The 19,474-nt window shown below is 42.1% G+C and overlaps 1 protein-coding gene across 6 annotated transcripts in view; it reads right to left on the bottom strand.

Moving 5' to 3' along the window:
* The window catches only part of KANSL1L (KAT8 regulatory NSL complex subunit 1 like), a 67,740-nt gene extending 48,434 nt beyond the window's left edge, over positions 1-19,306 (bottom strand). For 5 of the 6 annotated variants that reach the window (XR_008748367.1, XR_008748369.1, XR_008748371.1 and 2 more), the window contains exons 1-2: positions 19,176-19,306; positions 11,133-12,250 (exon numbers count right to left, since the gene is read on the bottom strand). Coding sequence is in view for 1 of the 6 variants with exons in the window: in XM_055811756.1 (XP_055667731.1) it covers positions 11,133-12,220 (1,088 nt within the window). In the remaining 5 variants the exon portion in view is untranslated. The remainder of the gene's footprint in view (positions 1-11,132; positions 12,251-19,175) is intronic. The other variant, XR_008748370.1, reaches the window with a different exon arrangement.
* Positions 19,307-19,474: the final 168 nt, after the last annotated feature.

The following is a 19,474-nucleotide window of genomic DNA, read 5'->3' as shown; positions in this document are numbered from 1 at the left end:
GCCCTCTCAACTTCCCCAAAAGAGAAAAAAGAATTGAGAACAGACCATGCTTTTATGTAACTAAAGCAGCATCACAGAATGCAAGAGGACTATGAGAAGCATTTCCAGTGCCTCCATTACGTTGTGGGTAGGATTTATGTTGTCCAATACCTAAGATCAGTCTGTCCTCAAAACCAGGCAACCTTAATGCTAACCAAGATAAATTTGCTGTGCTACATACACACACTGTTGTTTGGGTTTTGTGTCTGGTTGGGTTTTTTTGTTTGTTGTTTACGGGAGAGGAAAAGGGGTGGAATTTAAATCTTTTAGGGATATCTTACTTTTATAAGCAAACAAAACAAGAAGCCTGATCATTATTTGATAAATAATGAAGCAGAAACACAGTAGTGTTTAAAATGCACAAAAAATACAGAACCTGGGATTGATACTTCTGTTAAGTATCCAGGATTCAAATAGGGATTGTGAGCATAGGAAAGAGTGTTTTATAGCATGCAGTCCTGTGCCCAAGGCAAGATTCTCCACAAGTATCTTATAACCTGAAAATTAAAAGGAAATCAAGGCCTTCCAGCCTCGTAACTCACAGTGAGAACAAGTAATATAACCCTACCACGACATTTCTGCAGGACAATGACAGGATGCTTCCTACTGAACAGGAAAGGAGCATGCTTGCAACAGACCCACATCAAAACTCCAAAATGCAGGTTTGCCAACCCAAAACACAAGCCTCCTTCCAAAAGGTTGCTTTTGAAGAATACCAGCGTTTTCTAGTTACACCATCCTCAAACTTGAAACAACCCAGAGAACAAGGCACCCACATAGTGAGGGTGGAAAAAATTTCTCCAATTCCAAAATTCTGCATTAAACGTAAGAATGGCAGTTATTCCCTCATTTCTGATTACATTTTCTGCTCAGTTTCCTAACACAGTGTATTTCGATCTTTCTGCCAGGCCGTGTCCCCCTTCAGTTTAATCCACGTTGTTCTGTCATTCAGTTTCCAGAAGAGTTAGCTCAGAAGTGACCACCTCCATGATCCTGACCTCTACCATCCCTGCTGGTTCATCTCCTCCTCTCACTGGAAACTCCTGGGCCATCAAAGGCCTGTTGCCAACCATGTGACAGTGAAGTATTTGGGAGCAAGAAGCAACTCATACAACTATAGACTGATTACACTCAGGATAAAGAGCTAATTACATTCCTTGGTGGGAGTCACTGAAAACAGTGGCAGAAGTTTATCATTTGATGAAGGACTCAACTGAAAAGCAAAAAATCAGAAAGTCCTTCAGATGTTTAAATCCTACCCAGACAGCATATGACTCACAATGAATTTCATAAGACTTAACACACTGGGGAAAAAAAAATCACAGAGCTCCCAATTCTCTTGGGACGCTCACTCAGCTGTAGAAAAATACAAACCAGTTAATATTCACCACATGGCAACTCTATCACAAATGCTCAACAGCATATTAGTATGGTGTGGGGCTCTCCCACGACCAGAGCTGCAAGCCTGTGAATTTCCTGAGCTGCCCCTAATTTTACACTACAGTCAGTTTTCCTGTGACTACACATGGCAATGCTCACAAAGCAGCTGGCCTGAATACAAGCATTTTCTTGCAAGCCATTAAGGTGAGCACAGGGCTTCTGATACCTTCTGTCAACACGCTGGTAAAATTTAATGTGTCCATTTTTTCTTCTCTCTGCAAACACTGACAGTAAATAAGAGATTACCTATGAAAACTAGGAGATGGCATCATATGAAAAATTTAAATTAGGTGAATCCAGATATGTAGTGCATGTATTTTAGACAATCTTATCTAGATTTTACTCACAAGATAAAAATGCCCACTCCAACAAAAACTTCCAACACTTGTAATGGCTGAACAAACATGTCCAACTATGAAATGACCCGTAAATGCTTTCTCAAGGACTAATTCTTCCAGCACACCTACTTAATGTTTGTTTTAAGAATGAACTAACTTCAGTTGCTGTTGAAGTATTAATTCCCCTGGACCAGTTAACGGTTAAACCCATAATAACCACATGATTAAAAAAACTGAGTGCTGTTTTATGAACTCAGTCTCTCCTATGCATTCGAGAGTGCAAACAAGATTAAAACAAACTGCAACGAATATCATCCTCTGGTATCATATCTGATCAATACTACACAACAAAACACTATTTACTCTGACAGTTCGCTATCAGTCGTTGCTCAGATAATCCAGGAGTGCTTGCTGCAGTCTGACTGCAGAGAGCAATATGCTGCTGTTTTGTGACAACCAGCACCAAGTCAAGCTATGCCCTGGAAAAAAATAAATAAATTAAAAAAGCAGTCAATTAAGGAAGTTCTCTGGTACTCAAAATTATACTGCAATCTCTGCAAAGATCTGCAATCAGGTCATTCTTCTGGAGCCTCCAGGGTTGTTATCTTCTTTGGTGTTTAACAGAAATTTTTTACCTGGCAGAGATTTTCCTCTGAAACACTACACAGCTTCAGAACAGATGGGTTACAGTTCTCCCTATCATCTACAGACATCGGCAACTGCTTATCACAACAATTTCTGGCACCCACGCCTGGTCCCACCATCGCTGACATGCTGTTACCATTTAATAACTTTCAGAATTGCATCCAATAACATATGTTGATACTAACACATAATATACAATCTATCTTCTCAAACCAAAAAACTTCATCCAGCTGAATATTTCTGCTAAACCATCAGGCCTGAAGTATTTATGCAGTAATACCAGAAATTATCAACCATTACCTGTGATTTTCCCTTGAAGAGAAAATTCGTAGTACAGAACTAGAGTGGAGGAAAAAAATCAAGTTGCAACAGAGTAAGATTTTTACATCTTCCACAAGTAAGTTTAGAAGGGACGGTGGGAAGGGGAGAAGAGGAAAGCAATATTCAGGAAAAAAAGGCTGTAGAAGAAATCTGACAATATAAAAAGGAAAAGTCTTTGCGCTTGGATAGCAAAGGCGAAACTTCATAAGCATTTTGTATGCTCTCTCATCTGAGAAATCACATCTTCCAAACTGAAGAGATGCTACAGCCAATACTTGCCTGCTACAGGGTTTCTGCAAAGAATCACGCTATTACTACAGGTTTTACATCAGAAACTGAACTGTTATACTTGCACTGCATTGGTAACTCAATTTAGGGCTTAGCAAAAGAAACTAAAAGTTCAGCTTCTTAAAACAGTGTTGTTTGTTACAGTGCTGAACTTTTCCAATGGCTGGTAGGTGCTTGTCATCTTCAATTCTGTTTACATAATTCTTTAGAGCTGTTAATGATAAAAGGCCAGATTGGTCAGTGAAGGTGGGGTCAGTTAGAATATTAACTGCCCAAGAAGTAAAAACCTGCAAAAGATGAACAAGCAGCACCAGTTTCTCTTTTAATAAAATAAAAAAATACATTGCAAAATGCAAATCTGCTAATGCCTTTTGTTAAAAATAAATTTTTAAGATTCCATTGGCTCCCCCAGCATCCCCAATTTCCTCCACTAAACCTCAGCATGCTGTAAATCAGACCAATATGGAGCAAAGAAGCAGGTAGTTCTAACATGCAAAGAAAGAAACTTCAGGAACACCAGGGCTGCCTGGAAACAAGATTCTTTTCTTGCCTTTGAAATGGCACAACATCAATAGACTAACAACAAAACACCGGGAACACAGGCCTAGAAATCTCTGTAACTATTACACAACTGGCCTTGAAAAAGAAATCAAGAAAGTAGTGCTATGTCTGGATCTCACGCGCAACATAAAATACGATAGAGCTTACAATATATTCCTTTAAAGACATGTGCAAATGGAACGTTATTACAGCATACAAGTAGCATATCAATGCTGTCCAGCCACTGAAGCTGGTCCCCAAATTTATACATCTGTTCTCAAAAGGAATAGGTGAAATTCACATAATTAATTCCAGCTTATAACTAATTTCTTTCTTAGCTATATACAGTATCAGATTTCAATGTCAAAATGAATACAAAGCATATTCTTTTTTGAGACTTTTTGGATAGACAACTAACAGTTGATTCAGAACCTGCATGCCAAGACACACTGGAAATCATCAGCTGGTTTTTGGTAGTGGAGGGGCTGCAGCCCTGCAGAACAGGGGAAAACTGCCCAGGCAGGACTGAGAGGAGACTCAGAAGTGGCTGTGACTGGTGGGGGAAGCCCACAGCAGAGCAATTGGGTGAGAAACGGGGAGCAACAGCAGCAAAAGCACCATCACACACTAACCTTCACCTCCTGCTGTCCCTCACCTCACTGAAGGGGAATGTGCCTTGATGTCAGGTGGTGTGAACAACAGGCCCACCACTGTCGGGGGGGTGCTGTGGGGAATGGGCTAACAGGAGAGCTGGAAGAACCCCAAAGCACTCCTCTGGGTGGGAGGGCAGCTGAGCAGAGCTGGGACAGGTCCTACTCCAAGCCCTGAAGCCTGGACCCACCCGACCTGCGGGACCCAAAGGAAGCTGCAGAGGGGCCGTGCCGAGTGTGAAAGCCCTGGTCGGGGTGAGCCCCTCGCAGCGCTGCCCCAGCAGTGACCTGGCATCTGCCCTGGGAACACACCGGTACATCACAGAGTCCTTTGGGTCCCCTGCAGTTGCTGTAAGCACGCTTCGATTAGCAGAGGAGGAACCAACTAGTACTTGGCTGTCTGCTTTGCAGGGCAGGGATGGAGTTTGTGACAAGGTTAAAACCCTACAGTCTGGTCTGCAGGAACAGGGAGTGGAGACTATAATGAACGTAGGTTTGAACAGTTGCAGCCTTCTTGGTTTGGGCATTTTGTAGGAGCTTGGGGTGGAGTTTCACTGCTTCCCAGTCTACCCCCTTGGGCAGGGAGGGAGGGGTGTGTGTTATAATGCTCATATATTCAAACATGGATGTTCAGGTTTATTTTTTTTCAATACCAGAATCAGTAATTAAAATTTTGCTAACTGAAATTTAAATTGATTTAAATTTCCCAACAGAAAACTTTTTTGCACCCACAACAGCTAGGTAAAATCTTTTGATGAAAATAAAATAATTTACACTTATTTCAGTTTCAGTAAAAAAGAGCACAGGTCAATATATTTTAAATCCAACATCTAAAGTTACATTCCTAACCCATATTTAGCTGTATGAATGAAACCCTGTTACAGGAGAGCATTCCTATTTTGGGAAATCTTTACGCACACTTCTTTATTTCATGTGAAAAGGAAAGCATTTAAATGATTTCCTGTATCAGGGGCCCACGTATGCTGATTTTCAAAGGCACTGGATGTATCCCTTTGAAGTAGGTTCTCATGAAATCAGAGTTATCTATAAAATGAAATAATGCTGCCCTCACTTTACAAGGTGTTAAAAGACAGTTCACTATTGTTTGTAAACAAATATTTTAATTAAAGCAAACACATTTCACAGCAAAAGAAAAAAAGCTAGCCATAAAGCACTGATTAATCAGCAGTTGACACTAAGCACTAAACTCTTGTCTACCATTTAATTAAGCATGCGAGGTTTCCATGTACACGCGTGTGTCTGATATTATTTTCTATTCTACTATACTATGTTCACTGTGTATTAAATTGCCATTCAGAAAAGTAATGCCAAGTTTTTTATTTAATATGCATCCAACACCTATCTAGCTCAAAAGCTTTGACATTCCTGGCTCTGAGATTCCCTTGCAGGTTACAACTTGTTAAACCTTCTGCCTTTCATTAAAACCTTTCAGTCTGCTTTCAGCAGCTGCAAAAATATTAATGTAATTACAGGTTAGAAATCAGAATCCTCACTCACAAGAACATTACTCTGGTATTGTGAGAAGGAAGTCTTGCTCAAAAGCAAGTTATTATTACTGTACATGAGATCTCTAAAGAAAACCAGTAAATGCATGTGGGACCCTAAAGAAGTTGTAAATCCATCTTATGGAAATCCAACCAAGTGAGGTTGAACATATTCTGATATAATACATGTATCCCTAGAGTAAAAAGTAGAAGGTAATATAAAGCTATCTTTTCCTTCATTCCCTGGTAACAATTCTCCTCCCACATCCTAGTGATGGGAGCCAAGAATTAAGAGAACGGAATTAATGAAAAAGCAATGTATAAACCATTCCAAAATCAGCATTATTAGCACCTGTGAATTTATACTTATTCAAAAGCCCTCACATTAATTTTCTATGCAAATAAGACATTTCCCAGACCTGTAAACTAAAAAAGTCTTAAAAACTGGAAACAATTGGGGTTTTGTGCTTAAGAAAAACGGAGAGCAGTATTTAGTCCTGGCAGAGTTTCTTCCTCCTCTTCCCAAAAACAGAACTGACTTCTCAGATCAGGTATGAAGCAAAATTACAGCTCAGAGTGGAAAATTAGGATCTGACCTTGCAAAACCAAACAGCTTCCCCTTATAATGTGGCTCAAAGAGTAGCAATAAACCCCAGCCCCTGAGCAGTGCCTTCTATAGTGAGGCCTGCAGAACTGCATTGATGTTGCTCAATTAGCCATGAGAAAAAATGCTAGGAAAAATGGAAAATAATCTAGAACAAACAGATTAGAACTGGAGATACTAGTCATAATATTTTCTTCCTTCCTGTATTCTCTCCGCCTTACTGCTCCCCTCCCAACCAAGTATTTGTACTAAAAGCAGATTTCCCATCTTCTCCCTTTCCAACTAGCAGTCTAAGGGAAAAAGAAGGGGGGAATGGGGGGTACTATCTCTGCACATTGTAAATGTTTCCAGGCACAATAAACTCTGTGAGCATGGAAAGATATAATAGCGCTTCTTCATCAGGCCTGAGGTTGCTGGAGGATAATCAGTAAAACATGTCTTCCAAAAAATCAGAGGAAAAGCATGAAAATATCTCTGAAGGGAAAAATCCCACCAAATGATGCAAAAGGACTGTATTCAGATGGGAGAAGGAGGACTAGAGAAACAGGGCACAGGACTTCTCATGAGTAGACAGAGCTACTTACTTTGCAGAAAAATCTATTGTAAGCAGGTTTTCTCCCTGATCAATTAGGTACATGTATTACTATTTGATAGAGCAAGCAGCTGTGTCTGACAAACCCCAGAGATGATCTATCTTTTGATTCTAGAAGATCATACACATAGTGCGTGTAGAAGAAGAACTCTACACCCTGCAACTTTAAAGGTTCTCAAATAACCACCCCAGCATTGGACTTCTGTAGTACACTGTAAACAACGAGAACTTCCTAAACACATCAGGAATACGCACAAAATACACAAATAACAATGTGAAGTTGGCCTGGAAGGATGTAATACATAGCTCCCAGAGTAGAGCTGTGTTGCTGAAAACTTTCAGCTCACATCCTCCCCCAATTCACCTTATTTGAAATCTGTGACTGTTTCTATGAATAATCTTCCATCTTCATGAAACACAAAGATCAACAAGTTCCAAGTAAATTCAGCTGGTGAAATGTTGTCCATGTTGCATTTCAAGTGGTTGATGTTAGTTGTGAATTCCTGAAGGAATTACTTATGATCAGCTTTGTGATGCCCTCCTTGGGCCCTCCATCCACTTTGGTTGCTAATGCCTAAAAGGGAGCTAGCGAACAGCACCTAACTTCTGCCTTTGAGAAACCAAAGGGGAGTACTACCGTATCCCCTATGAGCATCTTGGGAACTTCCTGCACCCAAAGCTGGAATGGTACTAGAATACACTACAAATTACTGATGGAAATCTGGTGCTTTGCCTAAGAAATCCTCCATGAAAAGTGGCAGGTTAAAGGACATTCATGAGCTGACACTAGCAGCAAAATGACAAAATTCCTGAGAAGAACCAACTGGGGTTTTTTTTATTTCTTTTTAGTAAATACTCAAAGGACCAAATGTGTTTCGATTAAGCTCTTGAAATGGAATGAGGCTTTCCAATTATTCTAGAAACTAGAGTTTCTAGACATAAGTACTGTGAATTGTCAACTAGAAGAACTGAATTCACCAACAAATGAAGGATCTTTCCTGTCTTGAGGACAGCACCTATGTAAAGCACAAAGGATGAACAATGGTCTAAATATCTTGTAACAGCCATTTGCAACTAAACAACAATGGTATTGAAATAGATGGATAAAGACAATCTTACCTGAGACACAAAGCATTGAGATACAGCTCAGAAAAGCTTATGTCAACACTCATTGAGTAAAACTCTTTTCAGGATAATGAGAATGAACGGGTTCATAATGCTAAAAATAGCTCCAGGTTTTTTCCTACCGTGAAGAACTGGAGCCGGAATCAACTTCTCCCTCCTGATGGGAAACAGACTGTTCTCAGGTAAACATGGTAACTGCAGGTTCTTGCCCCCCCATGCACATTGGATTGACACCTCCTCCCCCCCAAAAAAGGATAAAAAGCACTGCAGTCACGACAATGACCAGCCACCAACATGATTATACCCTCAAGTTAAATGCAATCAGTATACTGTGATATAGGCAAAACAAAACCATTTTTCCCATTCATCAGTGCATAACAGAACCTGATAACATCTACAGTTTAAGCATTAAGAATATCACACAAGAAGAGTCTTTCCAGGTCAGTAGAAGTCTTCACTATGAAAAATAAGCCACAGGAGAGGAAACGAGTGTTCTCTCACCCACATGATCACATGATTTCTGGAAAGCACTAAGAGTCAATTCCTGAGGACAGAAAGGCATTTCAAAGAATGTAAATCCACTTAGCAGAAATAGAAATGGATGTTAACTTTGTTTCTTTTGTCGAGGTGAAAGGCAATCCAAAAAGCCTTAAAGTGGTAAACCTCAGAAAACTGCAAATCTCAGCAGCTGCGCTGGTGATAATCAATTTACCTTTGTCACCCAGAAGAAAAAGTGCAGCCTTTTTACCCATAAAGACAAATCTTAGGGTAGTTGGAGAAATGAAGAAAACCATTCCAAGCTGAAGATAATGACAAATTCAACTAAGAGACAGCCAGTCCTCATTGCAATGTTAATTCAAGCTATTGCTTCAGCCTTTACAAACAGACAAGAGTCTTCTACTTAAACTAGGTAGTACTTTAACTCTGAGCTTGCTGGCCCAGCAGCACAGTTCAAACAGCAGTGATCCTCACAGTGCCAATGCTGCAAGGCCTTAGCTAATGTACATCGCTAACCTTGTCACCGTTGCTGCCCGACTGCTGTTCAGCAGTAAGAACATAAAAAAGGGAGGGAAAAAACCAACCCACAAATAAAGGGTTGCACTGAGTCAGACTATAGATGATCTACCCAGTCTCCTGCCTCTTCGCAGTGGCCAAGATAACAGTCTTACAACAGGGCAGGCAGGCATGGAGGGAGCAGTGCTTCTCCAGAATACACCCTCAGCTGCCAGCAACAGCAGCTTGGGGATTTCCTGCACCAAAGGTGGTGCCTTTGTATTTAATAATCCTCCGTGGATTTTTTGTCAGTGCAATAGAACAACCCGAGTAGGCCTTAAGTGGAAAGATAACTTCAGGAATTCAAAAGCCACAGGAAGAAGTAAAGGTAGAAGACTGACAGGCAGTTGGAAACTTGAATGTCCCTGGCAAGAAAGAAAAAGAAAAACTTCACAGAGAAGCTCGGTCCAAGTTTTACATTATCCACTACCCTTCAAGAATCAAGAGTTTCTCATCAGTTTTTCTTTTTCAGTTCATGTAATCACAAGATAAGAATCCCAGAGGCAGAGCTATTATCATCTAGGAGAGGAATGTGGATTCTCCTACGCTGGGAAGAGGCAAAAATGCTGTTTTTTCATCAAAATATTTCAAAGGGAGAATAATTCTTTTGCAAACTCAAATATTTAAGGTGATACTAACTTAGCTGGCAAGTCATCACACTTTGGTTGGACTTTGGTACAGTATTTACCATTCTGACAAAATGTAAAATAAAATTAAAACTAGTTCTTACTTTGCACTTTTTCTCTTCTCTGATTTCCAGGCCTACAGACTTTAACGGAACACAGCAGCGATTTGATACAACCACGCTATACTGAAGCTTCCCCAACTGAAGCTGTAACATGTAACAGGTCACAGCTCTCTTCCAATTAAGATGGAGCTTCCTTGATTTCTTCTGAACATTATGCTTTTCAAGAAACAGACTAAGAAATATGTTAAGTGTTTATTTTTCCTCAAACACCAGTGTCACTCTTAAGTCTTTCTGGACACTCCCTAACGGCAGAAAGTATAAGAGATCAGGAAACACAAAACCAGTCCTGACTTAAAGTGCTAGAAATACAGGTGCTATGAAGCTCCTACCCAGCTCCTGCATTTGTGTGAAGCTCTGTTCCATGTGTCACTGTCCTGACTGTCACTTCCTAACAGTCCTTAAGACATACTCCATTCTTTCCAGCTGTAGGAAGGTGAAAGCAGCTGTCCTTTCACTGCTTGCTAAAATGTCTTGACCAGAGAGATTGCGTTAATAATGTAGCAAGGTAAGGGGGGGGGGGGGGAAGAAAAGCAAAAGAGGCTGTACCATCAGAGATTTTCAAACCTACAATAGGTTATGCTGACAGGAGCTGGGCCAATGCAAGACAATATTAATGTTATTAATTTCCCTCTGGTTCTTGAAAAAGATACCAGCAACAATAAAAACACCACTGTTAGCTTCACTCAGAGTAGCAAAATAACTGCAGTAAGTAAATTAACATTTTTAAAATTATAATTCAAAGAATGAAACTTTTTCAGTATATAATCCCCAAATATTGGATGGCTTGACACTTGCATCAGGTGTTCATTTTTACTATTGATCACATCACAGTGGACTTCAAGATCCTAACATCGACTAATTCTTAATAACTCCAGAATAAAATTAAAATTATTTTCATACCATCCAAAAATATCATTAACAGCACTGCTAACACTATTTGATTTACAGCACCAACTGAGTATTGAATAATTAGCAGTACTAATGTAATGCAAACTGATAGAGTGCAGTACAAAATCTAGCTCTCTACAGTCTAGTAACCATTCCTTAAATGCTGTAATTAGGAGAAGTGCTTACTTTCTCTCTGGCCCCTGCCAAACCTAGTTCACACAGGTAGTCCTGCTCATTTCAGTAGGACTATCCATTGAGTGAGGTTACTCACACAAGAAGGAATCTGCAGGTCTAGACCCTTCCATCTTGATTTATAAGCATGAAGCACATGAGTCTAGCAGGAATTTAACACTTACGCTTCCACTGTTGTTCTTACAGTCTGTTCCTCACCATCTTCATCTGAGCTGCTACATGTTGCATCAGAGTCCAGATCCTTCTCCACACGAGACAGCAGCCCTCCAGTAGAAAGTGCAAACCCCCGGACTTCACCTGGTGCAATGCTAACTCCGTTCTGTATGTCCGTACTCAAACTACTCTCCAAAGTAGTCGTGCTGTTTTCATGCCAACCTTCAGTGCACCTGAGGGAGCTACCGCTCAAAAATCTGGTTGGCTCACGGAAAACCTTCATTCTTTGTAGCTGATGTTTCACGAAGCATTTCAGCTGCTGATCACAGTGTTTGATAACATGCTTTGCCAGGAGCATTTGTAAACGTTTCTGAGTTCTTTTGGCGCGACTGATTTCCATTTGTTGCTTAGTGACACACTGGAGTAAGCGAGCACACACCTCCTCTGGGGTGCAGCTCAAAATCCCTTCTGAAGGCCCATGAAGAATTTGGTGTAATAAATCCCCTTTTATTGTTTCAGCGCAGACTTCCAAAGCCCTACCCAAAAAACCATTCTTCTTGTACCATTTACCATTTAAAAGCTGCATTTCTTCTGCACTACTGGATTCAGTTACACTTGAATCCAAAAGTCTCTGCATTTCTGCCAAATTCGGAGATGTGGTCTCTGAAAATGTTTCCCCTTTGACCTGTTCCTCAGGTTCTGAATGACTAATCTGACCAAATGATGTGTCAGCACCATTATGTAATGACTTTCTCATCTTGGAGCAACTGGGCTCTCCCGCTTTCATTTGCTTACCGGTTTTGTTGCTAAACGCAGAATTTGTACTCATTAACAAGACAGACTGATAGTGCTTGGAGGATGGTGGAGAACCATAATTCTGCACACTGAAGATATCATTCCTGAGGTTGGGCTCAGCAGTGGGGAACCCCAGGACTGAGCAAGTAATCTGTGCGATGGAGTCCTCTTTTATCTTCTCTTCCACTGCTCTGGAATTTTCCATGCACAAAGCTGTATCAGACTCCATAGCTCTAGAGGACAAAGAAGGTGACAAGTGGATACCATGACCTTTTGTTGCTGCCTCTCTGAGGGCTGGTGTCATTATAACTACGGTAGGTAGTTTACAGCAAACCTGAAAATAACACGGGCCACGTAAATTTCTCATTTTCATGACACAGTACAAATACAACAACTCTGTCAGATATTTCATTCTTTTGACATTATTCAAAGATCCCATAAAAAAATGACATTGTCTAAAGAACATGGATAGACTATGGTCCCTACCAAGTCAAACAAGAATGAATACTCTTTCTGTTTTTTCTTTATTTCATTCAGAGATTGTTTCATGTGCAATGAAAGCCTTTACCTCTCAGGGGAGCGAGTGTTCATACCTCATTGCATTCCTGATCCTATCAGTCTGAGAAATAAGACTCACAAAGTTCAAGACTGTCATCTAACCTTGCCCAAACTGGAAAACATGACCATAAGCCATGTGACCAGAAGGATGGATTTTAAAATGTGTGTGCGAGTGTATGTGTAAGTACATGCACACACAGAGATGCACATGCACAAATTCCCACCCCAGAACTCTGGCTGGGTTTTACTTTAATCTGCTCTGAAGATAAGTTACTTTTTGAGTTGTGTTTAGTTTTCATTCCAGTTTGGGGTTTTTTAATACTTAAATGAGTCAGCACCAACAGTATCACAGAAATGGGAGCTATGCAGCAGCTACCTATTACAAGTTCAGCAAAGCTGAACACCTACCACATGATGAAACACTCTGAAATAAACTGAGAGGCACTATTGGGAGAAATGTATTTAATGTAAATCTACATAAAAGGAAGCATTTGATGAATTAATTTACTATATATTCTCACAAACACACTTTAGAAACCAATCATCAAGACTAATGCCTTAAAACCAGAGAGCTGTAAGTTCTAAATGTTACCTAAAAAAAAAAAAAAAAAATCATTCCCATGCCTTTATATCCAGTTTTATTCATCAGGCACTGCCTGCATAATGCACAGACAATATTCTTTGATAACAATTTCAGTAAAGTCAAACACTCTTCCTTTACAAACCCTTTTGCCTGTGGCTTGCCACAGCTTAGAGGAAGGGTTCCCAAACTGTGGGATCAAAAGACCAGTGTCAGCCTTTACCACTTCTTGTCAGCAGCTATACTGCTATGTCATGCTGTATCTATTCCACAGCCTACAGAGCAGGAATCACTGCCTTAATGCTGTACTTGCAGCTTTGTTTAGGAGATGGTTAAATAGACCCTATGAAAGATCTAATTGAACACAGCCTGGAGAAGCCTGAAAGATAAGCTACTGTCAGTTCTTCGTTAAGAAGCTAGAGACAAAACCAGAAGCAGTAAGAGAGTACTAACAAAAGTGAGTGCAGCACAGTAATTCCACAGTAAATTCTCTATTTAACTGGTGTACTAGTTGAGCAGTGTTTCCACTGCCGTCCTTTTAAAGTCTTCAGTTTCTTTGATCTCCACAGCAACTGCCTAGCTCAGCAATTTTCAATGCGCAGATCCCATAAGGGGTCAATGATTCTGAGACTGCCATGTATGGGTCTTAAGAAAAGAAAACTCCCTGTCTGAAGCCTTAGCTTGTTTATAACTACAGGTTTCACACCGAAGGTGGAAACATTCAAAGGGAGGTGTGGAAACCTAAGGAGCTGAGAAGTACCAGTCTGGATACTTTCTCCTTAACCCTAAAAACACAAAGAAAAACAAAGAGCCACATGCTCCAGTACTGCCTAGACAGTCTCCATATGCTTTATTCACCTTTCATTGCTTCACATATACTTCAACCATAAGGTTTTCATCTCTGTACATTATCTACCCAGCACCACAGGGACCAGGCTTGGTGGTCCTGATGCTAATTCTAAATGATGCTATTAAAATCCTCAGGATTTTAACTTTTATCAATGAGCCAGTAACTTCAAACTATAGAGGAGTTCAGCACAAAATCCTCCCCGGTGGACAGCTGTTCAGTAAGAGCCCTGTTACTAGCATCAGAGAGAGAAAGGCACTGACAAGATCTGGAGCTCCAAATCACAAAGGCTCTGGTGATTCGGCAATGCTCTCGGCATCTGGCTGACTTGTGGAGTTGTGTCTTTCCACTCTTTTAAGACCTAGCAGTAACAAGAATTTTTAAATTCAAAGGAGTATGGATTCAGACACCTATGCCCATGCCCCTGCCCCCACCCCCCTCCCCAACGTATGGCAAATAACTATAGTAACTCAAAGTGATTTAGAATGGCTAAAATATAAGGGGGAGAGAATTGAAGCCCACACTTTCTCTGGGAGGTTTCTACGGACTCAGGGGAATCCCCATGTTAGATCTGTCCCTGGGAACTCCAAGGAGCTCTCTCAGAAAAACACTGTCAGCCTGATATCTACATACACTGAGCCATGAGTTTATAACTATTCCAATTTCACCATCTACCTTACCTAGCCCAAGTGGTTTAACAGTCATAGATTGCTACTCCTGAAAGGCAGGAAACATTCACACATAGCAGAGCTGCTGCTCAAGCAAACAAGAAGTTTGGAGATGTGGATCTCATACCTATATGAAGATGAAGGCTATTCAAAAAACTAGCAGCACAAAACTTTCAATGTGCTGTGTTTTAACTTGATCATAGTCCCTCAAATACTACATACCCTTCTGGTACAGTTTCAAATTTCCTAAATTGCAATTACTGCAATTAGCAAATTATTTTAAGGGATTTTTTTGAGTTTGGGGGACTTCCCCCCCCCCCCCCCCCCCATAAGGGAAAGAGGTGAAGAAATCAAAGTACCCTCTGACTGAACCACAAACATTAAACTAAAGAGCACCAACAAACCACCAATTAGGAGCTCCTGTCAAAAGATGCTTAAATTACAATATAGCTAAAAAAATAAATAAAATGCTTTTGAAGAAAAATTGCTCAATTAACTCCTTACTCAGCAACCTGCAAACTTCACACAATGTGTCTGCCCTGAAGATAGTCATGTGAGACACTTCAGGTGTGTTGCTCTCACTTCAGTGGCATCAAAAAGACTTTATAAAGGCTGGTACTGTCCCAGTCTCCAGTTCTTGGCATTTCTGCAAGTTCACCCCCACCCACCACCACACAGAGTCATTGGTATATGAGCAAAAACAAAGTATCAGCTGCAAAAACTTTTTTTTTTTTGTACAAGTACTTGGCTCCACAAGAATTGTACAATTTTCATTTTGACACATTTAATTTCATTTTGGTAGAAAGCAGAAAAAATAATTTCACTCCACCTTTATTGGAAGTGAACTTCCAGAGCCAAACCTATAATTTGCTGGGGGGAAAAGCTGGGGGTGGGAAGTGCAGAGGGAGAGAAGATAAGTACTGCAACATGGTATTTAGGAACACTCTGTATTTTTATTCTGGGAAAAGCTTTTTTGTCATAGGTAAACCATTTCAAGGATTTTTTCCATTGTGTACTACTTGAGGTTTCAAAACCAGAACAGCTGAAATGCTACTAAACTGGCAAAGATTTTGCTTTTCATCTGCTGAATATGTACTCTGCTTGAAAGACTAAGAAGTATCGTAAAAAGAAAAGCTGACGTAAAATAAGTACCAGGGAAGGGAAGAAACAAGTACCAGACACGCACAGTGCAGCAACTGATGTTTAAAGTGACTTTACGCTTATCCTCCCCTAATGCCTTAATTACCCAGGGGGATATAGCTGGGAATTGCAGTTTACCATAGCTCAAGCGCTCCTGCACCCCGCACCCCACTCCCTTCTCTGGCCACTACAGGTCCCTAATTCCCCAAGGACCCCTGCTCCTCTAGCCCTCCTCTCCCCTCCCCCCTGCTACCTCTGTTTACTTTCTTAGTCCTTACCCAACACTTCCACATTACACCCTTCTCTACCAGACTTACCTCAACGGAATTTGCCTAAATCCTGAAACTAGTGTCTTCATGTTGGTAACTAGCAGCACCCTATTAAAATAAACACAACAAAACCCAACCACAAACCTGCCTGCACACAGGGTGGCATTCCCTTCCCAGCTTTTGTTTATAGTCCTTTTCACTTTTTGACTCTTCCCCCCTTGCATAACACTATCACTTTTGTTACACAACACTGCAGACAATGTTCTGGGGGATTTTTGCTGGGGGGAAGGCGGGTAGGATTGTTTTGTCTTTTAGTGGATTTCTGTTTGTGATCTTTTCGTTTTCAATGACAATAAAACTACATTTGCATGAGGGTTTGTAAGGCTCCTCTGTACCAGCCTTCTTTCCTTGTAAATTGAGTTGTGTTTCCTCATCCCAAACACCTGAAGCTTTCCTGCTAATAATGAGATTCCTGGAGATCAGGAGGAGCTTTTTACATTTACTATTTCAGATCCAGGGGCCTACAAATAACATTTCAAATTAATACAGCTGTTTCCAGTTTATTCATAGATTATCAGTGTTTCAGATAAGTGCACTTCCAATGTTTATTCCTTGTCTAGAAGGCATTTCAAAAGCAAAGCAAAGTAACTGGCAGCAGACAGCATCTGGTGAAACACCCAAAATCAAGCTTAGCTAGAATGTTCAAAAATACTGTATTTCAAACTGCCAAGAGTTGCTTTAAGGCCTCTTAGAGGAAACCTGCAGATGAGATGGCAGCTACATGAGCAAGCCTGATCTGCCTACAACACAACTGACAAAACCTGGTTCCCTACAGCTTTGTGTTGTTTGCCCCGTAATCCCTAGCTCCTCTTGGACAGCCTTCCTGATAATCGCTGGACAAAAATAAAGCAGTGCTCTGGCAGACAAGCACTACTGTGGCACTGCCTTAGCTGTGCTGCCAGGACTGAGAGCCACCGCCGAGCTGAGCATGCAGGCGCTGACTTTGGCCAGCTTCTCCAAGCCTTGCCTGGTGGGAGGCATCCACTTGGGTATACTTTACCTACCTCTCCCAATTTTTCACAAAACTTACATGATCATAATAATTTCTAAGAATAGAGAGAACAGCTCAGTAGCATAATCTGCATTTTCTCACAGAATAGCTTGCAGCAATGACTGCAAAAGAGATATTGGTCCCACTGGGTATGTCCTGGTTAGGAGTATGAAAGCAAAAGGAAAAAAGTCCACATTTAACACACCTGGGACTAGCCTTTAAGAAAAAAAAAAAAACCATCTCAGTAGGCAGCTTTTGTTTTCAGTTCAAAAGCAGCCCAGTTACTCATGACGTGTATTTAAGCATTTTAGTATTTTGTTCTATTAATAGATTGGAAAAAAACCCACAAAACCCAAACAGGATTACATGGGGAGTCTCAGCTTTCAGCAGCATTCACTGCAGGCAGTACTGTATAGATGAAACTGCAAACTCCAGTGTTTTGCACTCCCCAGAAAATATAAGCACAAATTCCTCCTCTTTGGAAAAAAACCCCCACAACCCAACAAAACATGTGCACACCTAAAAAGTATCTCTCTTTGAACAGTAAGAGAACTCAATTTAATACAGACCACCCAAACAGTTTTAATCGTAAAAAACCATCAAAAAGCACATACTTCAAGTGGAGCTCATTAGTATTCATTTATGATAAAATCCATGACTCATTAAAATCTCTGAACAGAGTTGTTTTTCTCCCTGTTCATAAATGCTTCTGAACAGAGAATCATATATTATTTCCAAGTTTATTACCATACCATCAACTAATTCCTGTTCAGTCTATAATACCATATATTAGTAACATAACATCTCAAGTAGTTTTTAACATGTGCTAAACAAACACATTTTGTAGTATATGACAGGTGCCTCTGTTAAGTAGGTTGTACATATGTCTCTAATATAAGTATCTGTAATACCTTTAGTTCCGTTGTAAAGTCCATATCTACATTTCAGTTACCCTTTTGAATTTCAGTCTTTGAAGAGAGGGCCATAAAAATTGGTCTTAAACAAGACCCATTCAGCTCTCAGACACTAATTAAGATGACTGGAATTTAAACTCCCCAAAACATTTACAGGATTTCACAATGTGGACCAATAAGGAAGGACAATCCTAAGGCACACAGACTAGCCCTCTGAGTTGGTAGAGCTACTAGCATTATAACCATGCTTTATCCAATTTAATTTTTAATACCTTATTTTTATTAAATTAAGCACAAAAAGGGGGAAATATCTAGCCTTTGACAAAGAGCAGACTGTAGTCATCTGTATTTTATTTTAATTTTTAACCGGTTACTTTGTTTCCCATTGTTGATGAGTATCAAGTACCTCAGTCACTGCTACACTTTATTTTGGGAAACGCTTCAGCATTTTGCAACCGCAGAGCTGATACACAAAGTGGATTAAAAGACCAGCTCAAGACCACACAGGAAACCTCAAGGAAGGCTGAGGGTCGCACCTGGATTTGAGCCGCTGTCCAGAGCTTTGCTATCTACTTTATCTAAAGTATTCAGTTTCATGAGTGAGTGGTCTGGGAAGCCAGCTCGGTCAGGGTCACTCGAAGGCAAAGGAATCTGTGGCAATCTTTAGATCAGAAGGAAATTTTAACTCAGGAATTAAAAAAAAAAAAAAATCGCACATGAAAAGGCAGGCTAAAGCTTCCCACCCACTGGCTCAAACATTAAAAATAGGGCCAGGCGGTACAACATTGCGTGCCCGCAGCCCGCCGGCGCTGCACAGCAGCCGGCACCTCGGGCCGGCGGCACCGCGGCCAGAAGCCAGGGTCGGCCGGTCGGGCGGGCAGCGACGCTCGCACGGTGAAGCGGGGGGCAGGCGGGACCCCCCCGGGGAGCCCCGCTGGGTGCCGGCGGAGGGAGCTACCGTCCGCCGCGCCGCGCCCCGCCCCCGCGCCCCGCCCCGCGCCCAGGCCGTTCGCCCCCCCCGCCCCGCCCCCACCCCAGTCTCCTCCTCACGCATGCGCGCCAGCGCTGGCGGCGCCACAGCCGCTCCCGCCGCGGGAACCAACCGCCGCCCGGCCCCGGTTCCCCCCCCCCCCGCCGCCCCTTACCCTCGCCCTCACCGCACCGCTCCCCGCTGGCGCGCAGCGGCTGCCTCGCCACCCGCCCCCGGCCGCCCCGCGTAGCCCCGCGCTTGCCTCCGCCCGCCGGCTTCTCCACAGCGGCGCTGCCACCTCCAGCCCGCGCGGCGCCCGGCGCGGCTCCCAGTGCCGCGGTTGAAGAGTCCGCGCCCAGCTAAAGCGCAGCTCGGCGGGCGGGGCGGGGCCTCCCCGCGCAGGGGGAGGGGGCCGCGCCGCTCAGGGGAGGAGCGCGGCCAATCCGCCGCGCCCGCGGGCGGGGCTCTGCGCGGGGGCGACCGCCCGCCATTGGCTGGGCGCCTGACGCGGGGATGGCCCCCCTGCCGCGCGCGCGCGCCTCCGCGGGGCGCGGCGCGAGG

The sequence above is a fragment of the Falco peregrinus genome, chromosome 8, assembly GCF_023634155.1.
Source record: "Falco peregrinus isolate bFalPer1 chromosome 8, bFalPer1.pri, whole genome shotgun sequence".
Taxonomy (NCBI): Eukaryota; Metazoa; Chordata; class Aves; order Falconiformes; family Falconidae; genus Falco; species Falco peregrinus.
This window is presented reverse-complemented; position numbering and strand designations above follow the sequence as displayed.